Source organism: Xenopus laevis, chromosome 8S, assembly GCF_017654675.1.
Source record: "Xenopus laevis strain J_2021 chromosome 8S, Xenopus_laevis_v10.1, whole genome shotgun sequence".
NCBI classification, from domain to species: Eukaryota; Metazoa; Chordata; class Amphibia; order Anura; family Pipidae; genus Xenopus; species Xenopus laevis.
Window position 1 is genome coordinate 3,499,389 of NC_054386.1, and position 18,956 is coordinate 3,518,344.

The 18,956-nt window shown below is 39.9% G+C and overlaps 1 protein-coding gene across 9 annotated transcripts in view; it reads left to right on the forward strand.

Annotated features, from left to right (window-relative positions):
* ralgapa1.S (Ral GTPase activating protein, alpha subunit 1 (catalytic) S homeolog) overlaps positions 1-18,956 on the forward strand; it is a 96,739-nt gene that overhangs the window by 13,507 nt on the left and 64,276 nt on the right. For all 9 annotated transcript variants that reach the window (XM_041575337.1, XM_041575330.1, XM_041575331.1 and 6 more), the window contains exons 4-10: positions 2,475-2,532; positions 6,864-6,907; positions 9,063-9,240; positions 11,866-11,981; positions 13,142-13,280; positions 14,924-15,132; positions 16,930-17,160. In XM_041575337.1, the coding sequence (XP_041431271.1) occupies positions 2,475-2,532; positions 6,864-6,907; positions 9,063-9,240; positions 11,866-11,981; positions 13,142-13,280; positions 14,924-15,132; positions 16,930-17,160 (975 nt within the window). The remainder of the gene's footprint in view (positions 1-2,474; positions 2,533-6,863; positions 6,908-9,062; positions 9,241-11,865; positions 11,982-13,141; positions 13,281-14,923; positions 15,133-16,929; positions 17,161-18,956) is intronic.

Below are 18,956 nucleotides of genomic sequence, written 5' to 3' on the forward strand. Positions count from 1 at the left end.
ATATTTTAGGGATGCACCGAACCGAATCCGGATCCTAATTTGCATATGGGAATTAGGGACAGGGAGGGAAATCGCGTGACTTTTTGTTACAAAACAAGGAAGTAAAAAATGTTTTCCCCTTCCTACCCCTAATTTGCATAAGCATAAGCAAATTACTGTTCGGATTCGGTTCGGTATTCAGCCAAATCTTTTGGGGGAAATTCGGGGGATTCGGGGGTTCGGCCGAATCCAAAATAGTGGATTCAGTGCATCCCTAACATATTTAAATAACTTAAAAACCATAGGAAAAATGTAATAAATGTATATTGCAGAGTTGCTTAGAATTGTGTTATTCTTTTATTATTTGGGTTTACATTCCCTTTAAAAAACCCTGGATCAGGCTTAGCCCTTTAAGTGCAAGCTCCTGTAAAATCAACTTTACTGGCATAAAATACCATTGTGCCTGTGCCACAGATTCTGTGGTTCTGAGTTTGGTTTTGATCTTTTACTTATCAAATAGTTGCATTCATTGTTCTACCTGCAGCTGCCTGAAAAAAGCCAAGAACTGATTGGTTGCTATGGGTACCGCCCATGGGCAAATTTGCCCACTGAAGACTTATGAGCCCCACTCTGTGACTAGAACCTTTTGCTACAAAAATGAATGAAAACGTGGTACTGCCATGACATTGTTCTCCCAGCATTATTTATGGTGGCCCGAGACGTCAGTGCGTGAATGGTGGGGAAAGAGCCGAGACTTGGATATCGGTCGGCTTGTTGATCGGGCTGGACGGAAAATTTTGATCAGGTGCCTTTGAAGGGACCCAAACATGGGCCATTGTTAGTGCTGAATCATCAGATACAGGTAGAATTCTATTGTTTCTATATGTATATCTGACCATTCAGCTCTACACGTGTGTATTGAAACCAACAATCTTTCTATGGCCACCTTTAGAAAAAGCCCAATTTTTTAAAAAAAACGCCAAGACAAAGTAAACTTTAAAATCGCAAAGTCTTTATTAAGAAATAACTTACCGAAACTCCGCTTGCGCTCCTCTTCAGAAAATGGTGTTCGGGCGATCCATCGTGCGACGCTCGATTTCTCCTCCTTGCCTTCCTTATAGGAGATAGCCAGGGAGGAGAAATCGAGCGCCGCACGCTGGATTGTCGCCCTGCCGCCTTTTCTAAAGAGGAGCGGAAGCAGAGTTTCGGTAAGTTATTTCTTATTGCGATTTTAAAGTTTCATTTGTCTTGGTGTTTTTTTTGTTGTTGTTGGTATAGTAACAAATTTTTTGTTTTTGTTCAAAAAAAATTTGATGTTACTGGTCCTTTATTGAAAATGCCACTTAATGTTTAAACTTCATGTTTATGTTACATTGTCAAAAGATAGGGCTACCCAGTACTCAGAGGGATCTACAGGGCCAAAAGTATAGGTTAAAAAACGTCTTTATTGATCATAATTATAAGTATAAATGTATCTCCTTAGGCCCTACATGTTTAGTTCCTGCATGGTACTTAGTCAGAGCAGGTACAAAACGCGTAGGGCCTATGGAGATGTATTTAGGGCAAGGCCAGACGTGGCATTTTTACGTTTCATTTTAAAAAAGAACAGCCAGGCGTAAATACGCCACTGAAACCACATGCGACCATCAACATGAGTTTTTCATGCGTTTTCAGTACGTAGGATTCTTTTCCCAACATGCACTTCTCCTTGTTTTCATTGTTCTTACTGAGAATTTGGACGCCATTTTTAAAATACGCTGCGTATTTACGCAAAGTGTGGTTTCAAACGTGCAGATCCCATAGAGTCGATTTGGTAGTTTCTTGACGTATTGGCGTTTCTGCTAAAAAACGCCAATGCTGGCGTCCTGTGGCGGATTTCAGCTTGCAAGCGCCCTGTGAGAATTGGCCATAGTGCGTTTTCCATTAGTTTCAGTGGAAGTGCAGTTTATGCTTTTACGCCTGGCTGTTCTTTTTTAAAAATGCAACGTAAAAACGCCACGTCTGGCCTTGCCCTTATACTTTTAATTATGATCAATAAAGACATTTTTTAAACTATACTTTTGGCCCTTTGGAGTGCCGGGTAACCCTATGTTTTTTCTCTGTATATCGGGTTGCCGCTCCCTGAAGCTGGTGATCTGGTGCACCTGGACCACATGATCAACTTGGTGAGCTATTTACTAGGGATGGGCGAATTTGAGCCGTTTCGTTTCACCAAAAATTCGCCGCCAACAAATTGTCGCCGACGCCCATTAAAGTGTATGGGCGTCAAAAACCATTTTGTCGCACGGCGAATTTTTTTTTGACGCATGCCGCCATACAAGTCTATGGGCGTCATTTCCACGGCGAAACAAGGCGAAAAAAATTCACCCATCCCTACTATTTACCTTTTCATTCTGGAGCACCACTCATTTTTTGTTGTAATATGTAACGTTGTTACTTGTTTCCTGACAGAACACTTATAAAATCTTACGACCTCTGTTTTGTTTTCCCTTTAGAAAATTTTACAGCTTCTTCCAGAGAGAATCCATCAGCGATGGCAGTATCACAGCATCAGTGAGTGTGTAGGGAAAGCAACTGTCATTTTTATAATGCGTGTGTGTAAAGTTTGGTTGCACTGAACTTCAGAACTAAAATACATGTAGGAGAACATTTCAGGTATAACACAAGAGCCAGTGATATCGCTGCAACTACAGGTGTGAGTGTCAGATATGCAGCAACCAAAGGGTTAGTGAAAGTGGGTTTTCAGGTACCGTATATACTCGCGTATAAGCCGAGTTTTTCAGCACCCAAAATGTGCTGAAAAACTTGACCTCGGCTTATACGTGGGTCAGCTAAATCCCTGCACATACCGTAGCCAGTCCCTCACCGGCCGCAGATACGAGGCTCCTTCCGCGGCCCCAACACACCTCCCTCTCCCATAGCGCATCGGGAGACGTAGCGCAGCTCCTCCGTCTGGTGACGTAAGAGGTTGTCGCTAGAGGTGTCATGGCTGCTCAGAAGATCAATGAGGCGCTGCACCTAGCAAAAGCAGAAAAAAGGTACCGTACCGACATACAAAGCTCTGTGTTTATTGTCTTGAGCCTGTCAGCAGCAAAAATTCCCAAGCCATGCGATCGTTACCAAGGAATTAGTAGTAAACATGACTCAGACTCTGCATTATTCTGTGCAACAGCCATGTTATTATGCACTCAATACACCAGCGTATGTGATGTACAATTTTCCATTCTATAAGGTTGCCTCTGATGCAGCTTATTGTAATAAATATAAAAACAAATATAGTCACTTACATTAAATAAGAGGAATGTCCAAAAAGGTGGGAGGTCACAGGGAAAACAAGTGGCAATTGTCCAGCTAATAGTTCTGACTCTTTTAAATCGTTTTAGATAGATTTCTATGCCATAAAACATGATTACACATTTACCGGTACCGTATATTCAATTTTGAAATCTGACATGGGGCCCCTAGGCTTATACACGAGTCAATAAATTTTTCCAGTTTTCTTAGGTAAATTAGGTACCTCGGCTTATACACGGGTCGGCTTATACACGAGTATATACGGTAATTATTTGTAAAACTTCTTTAATTGGAGAGCAGCTGAGTTGTACACAATTCTGATTTCTGCTTATATTTATCTGTTAAAATGCTTGATTTGTTTACAAAAAAAAAAGGATTTGTTAACTGCTATTTTATGTATATAATGTACATGTATGGGATCTGTTATCCAGAAATTTATAATGTACTGTCTCTTTAAAACTTTGACTTTGACCATTTGCCACCTAAAAGCTGCCGAAGTGCTGTTGGATTTTTAGAGATCTACGTTTTTTGGGGGGAAAACTTTGAATTGAAGTAGATCAAAGGCGCTGTTCCTTCGATCGTACGATTCGAATACGGACCACTTCGACCCCCAAAAACCTTCGACCTCTATTCGGTTGGTCTTTTTGAATTCGAAGTTCAAAGTTTTTTTTAACTTCGACCCTTGATAAATATGCCCCTAAATAAACTCAATAGGCTGGTTTTGCCTCCAGTAAGGATTAATTATATCTAGGGATGCACCAAATCCACTATTTTGGATTCGGCCGAACCCCCGAATCCTTTTGTGAAAGAATACTGAACCTAATCCGAATCCTAATTTGCATATGCAAATAAGGGGTGGGAAGGGGAAAACTTTTTACTTCCTTGTTTTGTGACAAAAAGTCGCAGATTTTCCCTCCACGCTCCTAATTTACATATGCCCCATATGCAAATTAGGATTCGGTTCGGCCCTTATTATATTTTAGTCGGGATCAAGTACAAGTTACGTTTTATATTACAGAGAAAAAGGAAATCATTTTTAAAAATTTGGATTATTTGGATAAATGGAGTCTATGAGAGACTGGCTTTCTGGATAACTGGTTTCCGGATCCCATACCTGTAATACAAATTTACTAGCAGTTTTATCCACTGGCGGCCTTACACTTCACTTCTTGCATTAAGTCATTGCCCTGAAGAATGTTGTAGCCACCAAAAAAAAAAAATGGAATATGCCAAGGACCTCGGCAAGAGTTTTGTCTGTGTCCGACCGAGACTCCAGACATGTAGGGGCAGATTTATCAAGGGTCGAATTTCGAAGTACAAAAAAACTTCGAAATTCTACCATCGAATTTAAAAACTTCAAATTCGAGTATCGAATTCAAAGTTTTTTCACCGAATTTGGCAATTGTACGATCGAATAAAAATCGTTCGAATCAAACAATTTTAGCGTACGGATTCTTATTCAATGTGTAAAGACTTAAAAAAAAGTTTGTAGAAGGTCCCCATGGGCTAACATAGCAATTCGGCAGGTTTAATTTGGCGAAGTATTGAAGTCGAAGTTTTTTTAAAGAGATGGTACTTTAATTATCGAATGGTCGAATATTCGAACGATTTTTACTTCGAATCGAAGTAAATTCAAAGTTGTAGTATCCTATTTGATGGTCGAAGTATCCAAAAAATTACTTTGAATTTCGATTTTTTTTTTACTTAGAAAATTCCCTCTAATTCACTTCGACCTTTGATAAATCTGCCCTTTAAAGAGTTATTGTAGACTGAGCTGTTTTAGATGATTTGTAGTTTGCCCGAAACTGTCCACCAAATATATTTTGAATTTTTGAATAACTTAGAGTTCCATTTTGGCCTTAGAACTTCCTTTCTTTTTCTGCATGTTCTACAGTCAATTGTAGCTTTGACCTTTGCTTAACCATAGATAGAAGCCTCCATGTAGTTATACAGCTAAAGGGGTCCAGACCCAAAGGCCAAATGGAAGATTACTACATCTATACTAGTCATGTGACTAAATGCTGTTCATTTTGTTCTGAATGACTTTTGCATTTGCAATTCATGGCAAGTGACTTTCATGGCTTGCAGAATTTCTATTCCCATTAAAAGTAAACCTCTATGTAAAAGCAGCTAGATCTAAAGGAGAACAGAACCTTAAAAATGAATGTGGCTAAAAATGTCCTATTTTATACAGTGAACTTATTGCACGAGGCTAAAGTTTGAGCTTGTCAATAGCAGCAATGATCCAGGACTTCAAACTTGTCACAGGGGGTCACCATCTTGGAAAGTGTCTGTGACACTCACATGCTCAGTGGGCTCTGATTGGCTGTTGAGAAGCTAAGCTTAGGGCTCGTCACTAATTATCCAGCAGAAAATGAGCTTCCCTGGCTGTAATATAAGCTGATGCTACAGGTTTGCTGATTATTCAATTCTGATGCTAATTGCACTGGTTTCTGTGCTGCCATGTAGTAATTATGTGTATTAATTACTAATCAGCCTTATATTGTGACATTTCTATTCTATGTGTACTGTATATTGTGAGTGGCTCCCTAAGCTCAGTAAGTGACAGCAGCACAGAGCATGTGAATCAGTGAATCAGCAGAAAAGAAGATGGGGAGCTACTGGGGCATCTTTGGAGACACAGATCTTTACTGCTAAAGGGCTGTGGTTGCCTTGGGCTGGTACAGAAGCACAAAACATCATGTACAACATTTCTAGCTACTTCTTTAGTTAGGCTTTAGTTCTCCTTTAAGCAGATTCTGGTCTGTGTATAAATCACAGATACAAGATTGCTGCTTTGTGCAAATACTTTCATTGTCTTGAGAGTGGTTTGACCCAAGCCAGAAGGTATATACATCATTTTCTTAGAGTTCTAATACTTTAAAATGTTCAATATCTTTCTTAGATAAACTTGTATGAGCAGATTTATATTTATATTTAAGTGTCGACGTGAAAATTAGACTTTTCGAAAAAATTTTATGGGCAATACGGTCAAATTCGACTAGGGAATCATTAAAATTCGAATCGAGTTTTTTATAAAAATTCTAATTCAATTTTCAAGATTTACCATACTCTGGCCCTTTAAAGGAAAACTAAACCCCCCATTGTGATAAGGCCCCACTGGCACAACTCCCTGTCTCTCAAGGGACAATGTGTAATGCCTACTGAAAACAGAAGGTATTTACACGTCTCACGCCATATACACAGCACTGCCAAAATTCCAAAAATGAGATTTTAACTCTCACATAAGGCATTATGGGCGGAGACATGTAAATTACTCCTATATGGCTCTGTGGCCAACTCTCCCACAATGCCTTATGTATATCATTTTTGGTATTTAGGCAGTGCTATGTGTGTAGCATGAGACATGTAAATACCTTCTGTTTCCAGATGCAATGTCTTTGCATTGTGAAGGGCTTTTTGGCTCCATTTAGCCCGTCTCACCTTAACCAGGTTGGTTTCTCCGCATTTAAACCAAATGCAGCTGCATTCGTAGTAATTTTCTGAGAACTTTTTGTTTTGTTTTTTTGGAAGTAACCTGCAAGAAAATTGCTATGTGCTAAATGATTGATATATATTTTCTATTTAAGGTTTGATACTGAAAAAGCTGCTTCATACTGGGAATTCCTTAAAGGTAAGAATAATTATAAATCCAATTATAAATCTAATTGATTTTGTATAGTTTATTTGAAGGCCATTATTGGTTAACTCAGCATTGTGCTGCTTTTACCTAATATTAAGTACATTATACAGTACTAAAAATTGGTTAAAAAACTCAGACCTGCTCTACAGAGCTTTTCTATTAGTTAACATTTTAATTACAGTTTAGGATGCTTCCTGTTAAAGGAAAACTATACCCACAAGCAATGTAGGTCACTATAAAAAGATATTGCATAAAACAGGTCATATGTAAAACCCTGCTTCATGTAAATAAACCATTTTCATAATAATATACTTTTCTAGTAGTATGTGCCATTGGGCAATACTAAATAGAAAATTGCCGCCTCCTGGGATCGTACGATTCACGGTGCACACAAACATACCAACAAACCATACTTGTTAGGTCACATGAGCCAATTAGACATAGTTCTGTCTTTTGCTTCAACACAGTTGAACACAGTTACAGTTAGAGCTGCGGTATTTCTGGTCAGGTGATCTCTTCCTGTTACAGTTAGAGCTGCAGTATTTCTAGTCAGGTGACCTCTTCCTGTTGCAGTTAGAGCTGCAGTATTTCTGGTCTTGTGATCTCTTCCTGTTACATTTAGAGCTGCAGTGTTTCTGGTCAGGTGATCTCTTCCTGTTACAGTTAGAGCTGCAGTGTTTCTGGTCAGGTGATCTCTTCCTGTTACAGTTAGAGCTGCAGTATTTCTGGTCAGGTGATCTCTTCCTGTTACAGTTAGAGCTGCAGTATTTCTGGTCAGGTGATCTCTTCCTGTTACAGTTAGAGCTGCAGTATTTCTGGTCAGGTGATCTCTTCCTGTTACAGTTAGAGCTGCAGTATTTCTGGTCAGGTGATCTCTTCCTGTTACAGTTAGAGCTGCAGTATTTCTGGTCAGCTGATCTCTTCCTGTTACAGTTAGAGCTGCAGTATTTCTGGTCAGGTGATCTCTTCCTGTTACAGTTAGAGCTGCAGTATTTCTGGTCAGGTGATCTCTTCCTGTTACAGTTAGAGCTGCAGTATTTCTGGTCAGGTGATTTCTTCCTGTTACAGTTAGAGCTGCAGTATTTCTGGTCAGGTGACTTAAATATATATTCCAGTTTGGTATGATTGTTTAATATGCCAATTAATATGATGTAAACTATCTGTTGCTTAAATGTTAATTTTGGGGGTATAGTTTTCCTTTAAATACAAATGCTTTTGCAATGCACCTGTCTGGTTATATTTATCAAGGAATGTTTTATGTGTTTACTAAAAAACAAAACAAAAGTAATTTATATAACTGCTATGTTATAAGTATACTATGATGCACATTTACTAGCAGTTTCCACTGGTGGCCTTTCACGTCACTTCTTGCATTAAGTCATTGCCTGAAGAATGTTGTGGCCACCAAAATAAAAATGGAAGATGCCAAGGACCTCGGCAAGAGTTGTGTCTGTGTCCGACCGAGACTCACAACATGTAGGAGTAGTTGTAGACTGAGCTGTTTTAGCTGATTTGTTTACTGTGTTTTTAAGTAGCCCAAAAACCCAGTGAGCGTGAAACTGTCCACCAAAGACATTTTGTATCTGTATGTTTTTTTATGCAACTGTTGCCTGACCAGGGCTGTTACCGGTGTTTTATATTGACTTTACATTGACAAAAATTTTGATTTCCAATTAAAAAACAATGCAGTGCCCATTGGGCTTGAGGTCCCTGAATGTTAGTTGACAAAATGGCAGTGAGAAGAAATAAAGAAAAACAAATGAATTTTGGGATAAAATGTACCATTTTTTTGTCTAGAATGAAAAAAATTCACTTGTGAACAATTCTTAATATATATACACTGTTACGCTCTTACACTGATATCAACTGTCTACAAATCATTTTTATTCCAGTGGTACAAAGCCCTGGACTTGATATTATAAATGCACTATCCGCTCTAATTATATGTCTGTGTTATTTCCACCTAAATAAATTGTCAGACCTCCTCTACAGAGCGTTTCCACCAGCTTTAATTTTCATTACAGTTCAGGATGCTTCTTATTAAACATAAATGCTTTTGTAATCATGGGTCCCTGCTGGTTAATGGCTACTAAGCATCTTGCTTGACATTTACGTTCAGTTATCAGATTATTATTCCGTTCCTCAGATCCGCCTTGAAGGACTGCGCTTATTCCTCCTGTGGCTTCAAGCGCTCCAGAACAACTGCAATTCAGAGCAGCTCCGTATATTCGCTTGTCTCATTCCTGGCTTCCCGGCGCCACCATCTGACCATGGGATTTGCACTCTGGATAATCTGATAAACCTTCCTTTATGTCTCCAAGAAAGTAAGAGTTTTTTGGTCTGCGGTTATGTCACACACTGGACAAATTTTGACTATTTTATTTTTTTGGCTCTTGGCAAATCCACTCTGCTCGATGACCTCTAAAAATTGTTTCCACTTTTTGCTACATGGTGCTCACTGCACTATATATATATATATATATATATATATATATATATATTCTAGTCCAGGGATTGCTTTTAACATTTAATATGCAGGCTCTCTTGTAAATGCTTTCATCTGTTGTGTAATATAAATATACAAATTATCTTAAAGGAGAAGGAAAGGTTAAAACTAAGTAAGCCTTATCAGAAAGGTCCATCTAAATATACCCGTAAACCCCCAAAGTAATGTTGCTCTAAGTCCCCTGTCAAAAGAAACAGCACATTTCTTTCCTTCTATTGTGTACTCATGGGCTTCTGTATCAGACTTCCTGTTTTCATCTTAAATCTCATTGCCCTGGGCAAGAGCATGCTCAGTTTGCTCCTCTCCCCCCCCTCCCTTCTCTACTGTAATCTGAGCCCAGAGCAGGGAGAGACTCAGGCAGGAAGTGATGTCACACCACATTAATACTGCAGCTCCTATTCTAAACATACAGAGAGTTTCTAGAGCTGTTTACTCGGGTATGGTAAAACATTCTACAGAATAAATATAACATTCTAGCTTGCACTATTGCAGCTAATCTATTGGCAATAAAATGCCTCCGTATGTTTCCTTCTCCTTTAAAGTTCCCTAGACAATTCCTAGAGCTCCTTCACACTGTGCTCTAATGGCTTGGAGAGCTGTCAAACCTCAGAAAGAAAACATTAAGGGGCAGATTTACTAAACAGCGAAGTGGCTAACGCTACTGTCAATTTGCTGGCGTTACCGCCTGCAGGGACATTGTCAATTTACTTTCGCTAGCGAAAGAGACAGGCGCTAGCGGTCGTTCGCACTCTTATCACCAGGCGACTTTTCACTCTGGTGAATGGATGTTACTCCGCAAATTCACTAAAATGCGGATTTTACTGAATGTTGCCTTTGTCGCCAGACTTACCTTCGCCAGCTCAGACCATAGTTACATAATTACATAGTCAAATCGGATTGAAAAAAGACAAAGTCCATCAAGTCCAACCCCTCCAAAGTAAAACCCAGCCCCATACACACACCCCTCCCTACTGTCACATAAATGATATATCCCCATATCTATACTAACTATAGAGTTTAGTATCACAATAGCCTTTGTATTATGTCTGTCCAAGAAATCATCCAAGTCCCTCTTATAGTCATTAACTGAATCATCACCCGGCAGTGCATTCCCCAACCTCACTGTCCTCACTGTGATGAACCCCCTACTCTGTTCCTTTAAATGAAACTTCTTTTCCTCTAGTCTGAAGGGGAGGCCTCTGGTACGTGATTCTCTTTATGGGTAAAAAGGTCCCCTGCTATTTGTCTATAATGTCCTCTAATGTACTTGTAAAGTCTAATCATGTCCCCTCACAAGCGCCTTTTTTCCCCCAGAGAAAACAACCCCAACCTTGTCAGTCTCCCCTCATAATTTAACTCTTCCCTCCCTCTAACCAGTTTAGTTGCACTTAGTCTCTGCACTCTCTCCAGCTCATTTATATCCCTCTTAAGGACTGGAGTCCAAAACTGCCCCCATACTCCAGATGAGGCCTCACCAGGGACCTATAAAGAGGCAGAATTATGTTTCATCCCTTGAGTTAATGCCCTTTTTTATACAAGAACTTTATTTGCTTTAGTAGCCACAGAATGACACTGCCCAGAATTAGACAACGTGTTATCTACAAAGACCCCAAGATCCTTCTCATTTAAGGAAACTCCCAACACACTGCCATTTAGTGTATAACTTGCATTTATATTATTTTTGCCAAAGTGCATAACCGGCATTTATCAACATTGAACCTCATTTTCCAGTTTGCTGCCCAGTTTTCCAGTTTAGACAAATCACTGTGCAAAGTGGCAGCATCCTGCATGGAACCTATAGTTCTGCACAATTTAGTATCATCTGCAAAAATAGAAACAGTACTTTCAATGGCCACCTCCAGGTCATTAATAAACAAGTTGAAAAGCAAGGGACCTAGTACAGAGCCCTGCGGTACTCCACTAACAACACTGGTCCAAAGTGCAGGCGAAGTGCATTGGAGTGCATAGATCTTCCTCAATCTTCTGTCACTCACATCATATTCTGTGAACTGAAAATGCTTCAAAGTTCATATACAAATTAATATGAGCGCAAGATCTCTAGCGACTTTTCGCTAGGCAGAACGAAACTCCGCCTGTTAGTGAATTGGTGTTGTCTGAGCGAATTTTGAACTGGCGAAGTGTTGCACAAGTTGCGAAGTGGACAATGGCGAATTTTGCTGGTTAGTAAATCTGCCCCTATGGCTGTATTGAAAAGAGCTTATATTGCCTGACCTTAGTGGGAGAATGTATTTATGTGGTCTAGTCTCCCACAGCAATCTATTAGTAGTTTTCTTTCACTGACTGGTTGCTGTTGGTTACTAGACCTGGGCAAACTGTGACCCTTTTACTACATATAGAATATTATTATATATTTATTTTATCAACATGTTAAAAAATAAAGAACAGTTTTCTTTTAAATATCTTTTTTTCCTAATATATCCAGATCAAATCACCGTTGAGGAAATCACACCACTTGTACCACCACAATCAGGGGAAAAAGCTCAGGAAGATTCTACTAGTTTCTATCTTGAAGCTTTATTGAAGTACATGGTAATTCAGGTAAAACGGCTACTTAAAGACTTAAAATGGTGACTAGGTGAAGCTGAACACTTTTATTTTATGGTCCTGAGGGATGTGCAGGGAACCGAGGAGGAATTAGGACATTTAATGCTGTGCATTGTGGGAACTTTGTCTTGTCTGGGTGGAGCACACCTATTTTGCTTATAATTCATGGCTAAATATTTGTTCTTTCTTTTGTTGTTGGATGAAGCCACAGACTAAAAGGGTAAAATAATAAAAATCCTTAATTTTGCTGGTCTAGTAACTTATAGCAACAGCTGGTAGTATTTGCAGCATACCCAGGGGCCCATTTACTTAGTTCGAGTGAAGGAATAGAGGAAAAATAGTTCCAATTTCGAATGGTCGAATATGGCTACTTTGACCATCGAATTGGCTTTTTCGACCTTCGACTACGACCTTCGACTTCGAATCGAACGATTCGAACTAAAAATCGACTATTTGACCATTCCATAGTCGAAGTACTGTCTCTTTAAAAATTTCTTCGACCCCCTAGTTCGCCACCTAAAACCTACAGAGGCCAATGTTAGTCTATGGCAGTGATCCCCAACCAGTAGCTCGTGAGCAACATGTTGCGCTCCAACCCCTTGGATGTTGCTCCCAGTGGCCTCAAAGCAGGTGATTATTTTTGAATTCCAGGCTTGGAGGCAAGTTTTGGTTGTATAAAAACCAGATGTACTGCCAAACAGAGTCTCAATGTAGGTTGACAGTCCACATAGGGGCTACCAAATGGCCAATCACAGCACTTATTTGGCACCCCAAGAACATTTTTCATGCTAGTGTTGCTCCCCAACTCCTTTTACTTCTAAATGTTGCTCACGGCTTCAAAAGGTTGGGGATCCCTGGTCTATGGGGATGGTCCCCATAGGCTTCCTAACAATTTCCTGATTGAAGGAATTTCCTTCGATCGATGGATTAAAATCCTTCGAATCGTTCGATTCTAAGGATTTAATCGTTCGATCGATATTCGAAGTCGAAGGATTTTACTGCGACAGTCGAATATCGAGGGTTAATTAACCCTCGATATTCGACCCTAGGTAAATGTGCCCCCCAATGTATGTGTTTAATTTTATCATTAATATTTGATTCATTTTTAAATTGCCTTTAAACTCTAAATTTTTTTTAAATTGTGTTGACCGTAGGTCCGAAGTTTGGAATGGCGCAACAAAGACAAAGAGGAATGCGGCTTTGCCTTTTTATTCTCAAACTTTAAGCAATTTTACATGCCTTACATTTTTCCTGCCATGAGCAGGGAAAGCAGCGTATACAACCCAGTACTTGGTAAGTGCAAAGTAGAGGGAATCCAACATGTATATATTATTCAGTACTATAAAATGTATTTACAGACCTACCGAGGTGACTGAAAACTGACCTTTAAATGCCTAGGGACTTGGCAGAGAGAGCTCACTTTTACTTGGAAGGGTAGATTCAAGTTGTGCGGAAAGTCTTGGATATATATGACTATAATACACAAAAGCCATGAATATCCTGTTAATTATATCCTTCTAAACGGTGACTAGTGATGTCATCAGTTATAAACAGTAGTGATGTCATATAGCGAGTAATGATGTCATTTTTGTCACATGACTCACTAAAACTTGTGTATTATAATAAATAAAGTACCCCATGTTGGAAAATATGAGGATATTAGAAGTCACCTCGGAGTTCCATGACCTGTATAAAAGCACTCGGCCTTCGGCCTCATGTTTTTATATGGTCATGGAACTCCGTGACTTATAATATCCTTATATTTTACAATAAGGGGTACTTTATTCACTATATATATGTGTATTCAGCAAACACTGCCAAAGTTAAAGCAGGTAACAGCAAGTTAATCTAGTCATTAAAGGGATCCTGTCATCAGAAAACATGTTTTTTTCAAAACATATCAGTTAATAGTGCTACTCCAGCAGAATTCTGTACTGAAATCCATTTCTCAAAAGAGCAAACAGATATTTTTATATTCAATTTTGAAATCTGACATGGGGCTAGACATTTTGTCCATTTCCCAGCTGCCCCTGGTCATGTGACGTGTGCCTGCACTTTAGGAGAGAAATGCTTTCTGGCAGGCTGCTGTTTTCCCTTCTCAATGTAACTGAATGTGTCTTAGTGGGACATGGGTTTTTACTATTGAGTGTTGTTCTTAGATCTACCAGGCAGCTGTTATCTTGTGTTAGGGAGCTGCTATCTGGTTACCTTCCCATTGTTCTTTTGTTTGGCTGCTGGGGGGGGGAAGGGAGGGGTGATATCACTCCAACTTGCAGTACAGCAGTAAAGAGTGATTGAAGTTTATCAGAGTACAAGTCACATGACTTGGGGCAGCTGGGAAATTGACAATATGTCTAGCCCCATGTCAGATTTCAAAATTGAATATAAAAAAATCCGTTTGCTCTTTTGAGAAATGGATTTCAACGCAAAATTCTGCTGGAGCAGCACTATTAACCGTTTCATTTTGAAAAAACTGTTTTTTCCCATGACAGTATCCCTTTAAGGATACATTATTTTTCTAAAAAATGGATTGTGGGGTGTAAGGTTAGGTGAAGAAATAAGGTATTTTTGAATTGTGCCACGTAAAATGGGACAATTGAGTTTATTTTCTTAAGGTGGCCATACACTAATCGATCCGCTCGTTTGGCGAGGTCCCCAAACTAGAGGATCTTAACCTGATATGCCCACTAATAGCAGGGCGATATCGGGTTAATCCGATTTTGGCCTAACATCGATAGGAGGACCTGTCGGAAGCCCCCAAGATAAGATGCCAAATGGGTCTTAAGGACTGATATCTGCAGCTTTGATTCTGTGCAACCCTAATGAAATCTGATCTACGCACAGCAACATTGTGTATAAATAAAAGTTAAGCATTCAATGTAAAACTGAGCTGCATGTTTAAGGATGACAACTATGCTCTGTTTGTTCTGTTACAGAGATCCCACAGATGAGATCTAAACCTCACTATATGCTGATCCGGAGAGATGCAGAGAGCAATGAGGCTCAGTACTGCACCAAAGAGCCCTTCCTTAATGCTCGGGTGACTGTCATCCACTGGCTGGTGTCATTCTGGCTTGAACCAAAGCCACAAACAGGACTGCAGATTCCTGGGACTGAAGGGGAGAATGTGCCAAAGAATATACAGGTGTTGGACACGGATCCCATTGTTGATTAGAAGGACTTTAAATCTCCTACTTTTCCTTTTTTAAATATTTAAATATATGTACTTTTACATACCTATCCATGCGCACCGGACACAAACACATATACCGTATATACTCGAGTATAAGCCGAGTTTTTCAGCCCCCAAAATATGCTGAAAAACTCTACCTCGGTTTATACTCCTGTCAAGCGCCTAAGAATATTCGCCGGCGCCTAAGAATATTCGCCGGCGCCTTAGAATAGTAGCCGGTGCCTAAGAATATTCGCCGGCGCCTTAGAATAGTAGCCGGCGCCTAAGAATAGTCATCCAAAAACGAGATTGAAACTTACCAGAAGCTGCTGCATTTCTCACCCTCGGCTTATACTCGAGTCAATAAGCTTTCCCAGTTTTTGGAGGTAAAATTAGGTACCTCGGCTTATACTCGGGACGGCTTATACTCGAGTATATACGGTACATGCATAAAGTAAGGTCTGAGTCTTTTGCTTGAAATAAAAAAAGAAAAAAGGAAAACAAATCTTATTTACCTTATTTAAAATATATACATGACTCTCCAGCAGAGAATGGAGAGGGAGACACTTTCTTCAGTGATGCTGGGCTTGGCCATGTGTAATCTTCCCATAGGTGACAGTATGATTCTTTTTGCATGGAGAGCTTTACCATTTCATATGCATCAGCCAGAACATTCACCATTACATAACCGTAAAAGCGGTGACAGATGAGTTTTGAACACTGGCAGGTCTGGACTGAGAATCAAAATAGGTCCTGGCATTTCAGGTACCCAGGGGTCCTAACAGGCCACACAATGGCCCAAACAGCCCCCCACCAGCTCACTAAATAGTGACTGTCTATGGCATCTTACAGCAGCCTCTCTGGCATTTGGAGAACCCACAAACCCACAAATCGCAAACATGAAAAAGACTCCAGCCTGTTTAAAGGGGAACTATTGCAAAAATGAAAATTTAATTTAAGCTTCATCATGCTGAATTAATAAACTGTCTATATACAATCAATTAAAAATTCTGCATTGTTTCTGAAATAATCAAGTTCATCCTCACTATCTGTTTCTCTTCATTCTGTCTTCATGCAGCAGTTGGGTGTCAGATATTCACTGACAGTTAGATCCAATATATCTTATAGGGGGGCTCCTTTCCTAGCAGATGTATTAGAGCTCACTCAAATAACTGATTCCAGTACAAACAAAATAACTGCCTTTTGCACAAATCCTGCATGTAGAGAGACATGATGTCTGGTGAGTTTAATTGAGTGAGCTCTAATACATCTTCTAGGCAAAAGGAGCCCCCTATAAGATATATTGGATCTAACTGTCAGTGAATATCTGACACCCAACTGCTGCATGAAGAGAGAATGAGGAGAAACAGATGATGAGAGAGGAATAGTGAAGATAAACTTGATTATTTCATAAACGGTACAGCATTTTTAATTGATTATATTTAGAAAGTTTCTTATTTCATTATGCTGAAGCTTATATTAAATTTTCATTTTTGCAATGGTTCCCCTTTAAATATTGCATTACCCCCAACCCAGGGTGAGTGACAGAACTGGCTCAGTACTCAGGTAATTTTCCTAATGTCGGGAGGTGTAAGTACTAATGGGCTGAGAGTAGCTTCTAATGACAAACTAAAGCAAAAAAACCTGATCAGTATAATCCATACTATGAATGTTTAGAGATATTGTAATGCACAAATCTCATACTTGGCAGAAACAGCAGCAAATGATTATATAGGTTCTCTTCTTTGTTTTTCCCCTGTTTGTAACCAGAGAGCTGCTGCCAGTCTGGCTGCCCAAGAGGAAAATCGGAATGAGAGCGCAGAGCTCACTGCTGAGCCAGAGCAGTCTCATTCAAACACCAGCACTCTCACAGAGAGAGAACCCAGTATATCCAGCCTCTGTAGTATTGCAGAGGAGCATGTTACAGACTACGAGATCATCCGCAGGTTCTTTTCGAGCAAGCGCTGCCATGTTGATTTTGTCATAGAGATCTTCAGGCAGGTAAGGTATTGCTTTATTTTAGGCTGTATTTTAATTTTTTTCCAAGTTATCATTAAAAAGAAGAGTAGAGAGAAGAAGAACTAATTTTGTTCATCTGGTCTTCGTTTACACCATTTTGAACAATAATTGGCTACATGTAACTGCTCCAGTAGCTTTCAATGCAATTTCAATTCAGTCATAAACAATTTTGAACTTCAGTCCCCCACGCATGGAGCTACAAACACAAGTGGGTGATAGTAACATAGTAAGTTAGGTTGAAAAAGACACACGTCCATCAAGTTTAACCTTTTTACTTTTTTTTACCTGCCTATCTGCCAGTTGATCCAGAGGAAGGCAAAAACCCCATCTGAAGCCTCTCCAATTTGCCTCAGAGGGGGAAAAATTCCTTCCCGACTCCAAAATGGCAATGGGACCAGTCCCTGGATCAACTTGTACTATGAGCTATCTCCCATATCCCTGTATTCCCTCACTTGCTAAACACCATCCAACCCCTTCTTATACCTATCTAATGTATCAGCCTGTACCCCTGATTCACTTCCCAGCTCTCCCTTTAACACCCCTTTCCCTACTTAACATGGAACCTCCTTTCCTCTAATCTCATTGGCTCCCTCCTGTCTGCTGGGAGGAGCTAATGGTGAATAAGCATCCAACCCTTCCTTATACCTATCTAATGTATCAGCCTGTGCCACTGATTCACTTCCCAGCTCTCCCTGTAACACCCCTTTCCCTCCTCTAATCTCATTGGCTCCCTCCTGTCTGCTGGGAGGAGCTACTGGTGAATAAAGCATCCAACCCTTCCTTGTACCTATTTAATGTATCAGCCTGTACCACTGATTCACTTCCCAGCTCTCCCTGTAACACCCCTTTCCCTCCTCTAATCTCATTGGCTCCCTCCTGTCTGCTGGGAGGAGCTACTGGTGAATAAAGCATCCAACCCTTCCTTGTACCTATCTAATGTATCAGCCTGTACCACTGATTCACTTCCCAGCTCTCCCTGTAACACCCCTTTCCCTCCTCTAATCTCATTGGCTCCCTCCTGTCTGCTGGGAGGAGCTACTGGTGAATAAAGCATCCGACCCTTCCTTGTACCGATCTAATGTATCAGCCTGTACCACTGATTCACTTCCCAGCTCTCCCTGTAACACCCCTTTCCCTCCTCTAATCTCATTGGCTCCCTCCTCTCTGCTGGGAGGAGCTACTGGTGAATAAAGCTTCCGACCCTTCCTTGTACCTATCTAATGTATCAGCCTGTACCACTGATTCACTTCCCAGCTCTCCCTGTAACACCCCTTTCCCTCCTCTAATCTCATTGGCTCCCTCCTGTCTGCTGGGAGGAGCTACTGGTTAATAAAGCATCCGACCCTTCCTTATACCTATCTAATGTATCAGCCTGTACCACTGATTCAGGGAGACAATTCCACATCTTCACAGCTCTCACTGTAACAAACCCCTTCCCAATATTTAGCTGGAACCTCTTTTCTTCTAATCGGAATGGGTGAACTTGTGTCAGCTGGAAGGATGCATTATAGTGATAAGACGCATTATATTACTCCACGTACATCACCCTAAGGAGCCTATATATATATATATATATATATATATATATATGTATAATATATATATATATATATATATATATATATATATATATATATATATATATATATATATATATATATATGTCACTTGAAAATGTGTAAAATAGATGACATATTTATAAAGCTGTGTATTTCTCCTTACGCAGGATATTACACTGTGCATAGCAATCCCTGAAATCACCCACTGAATAAAACTTT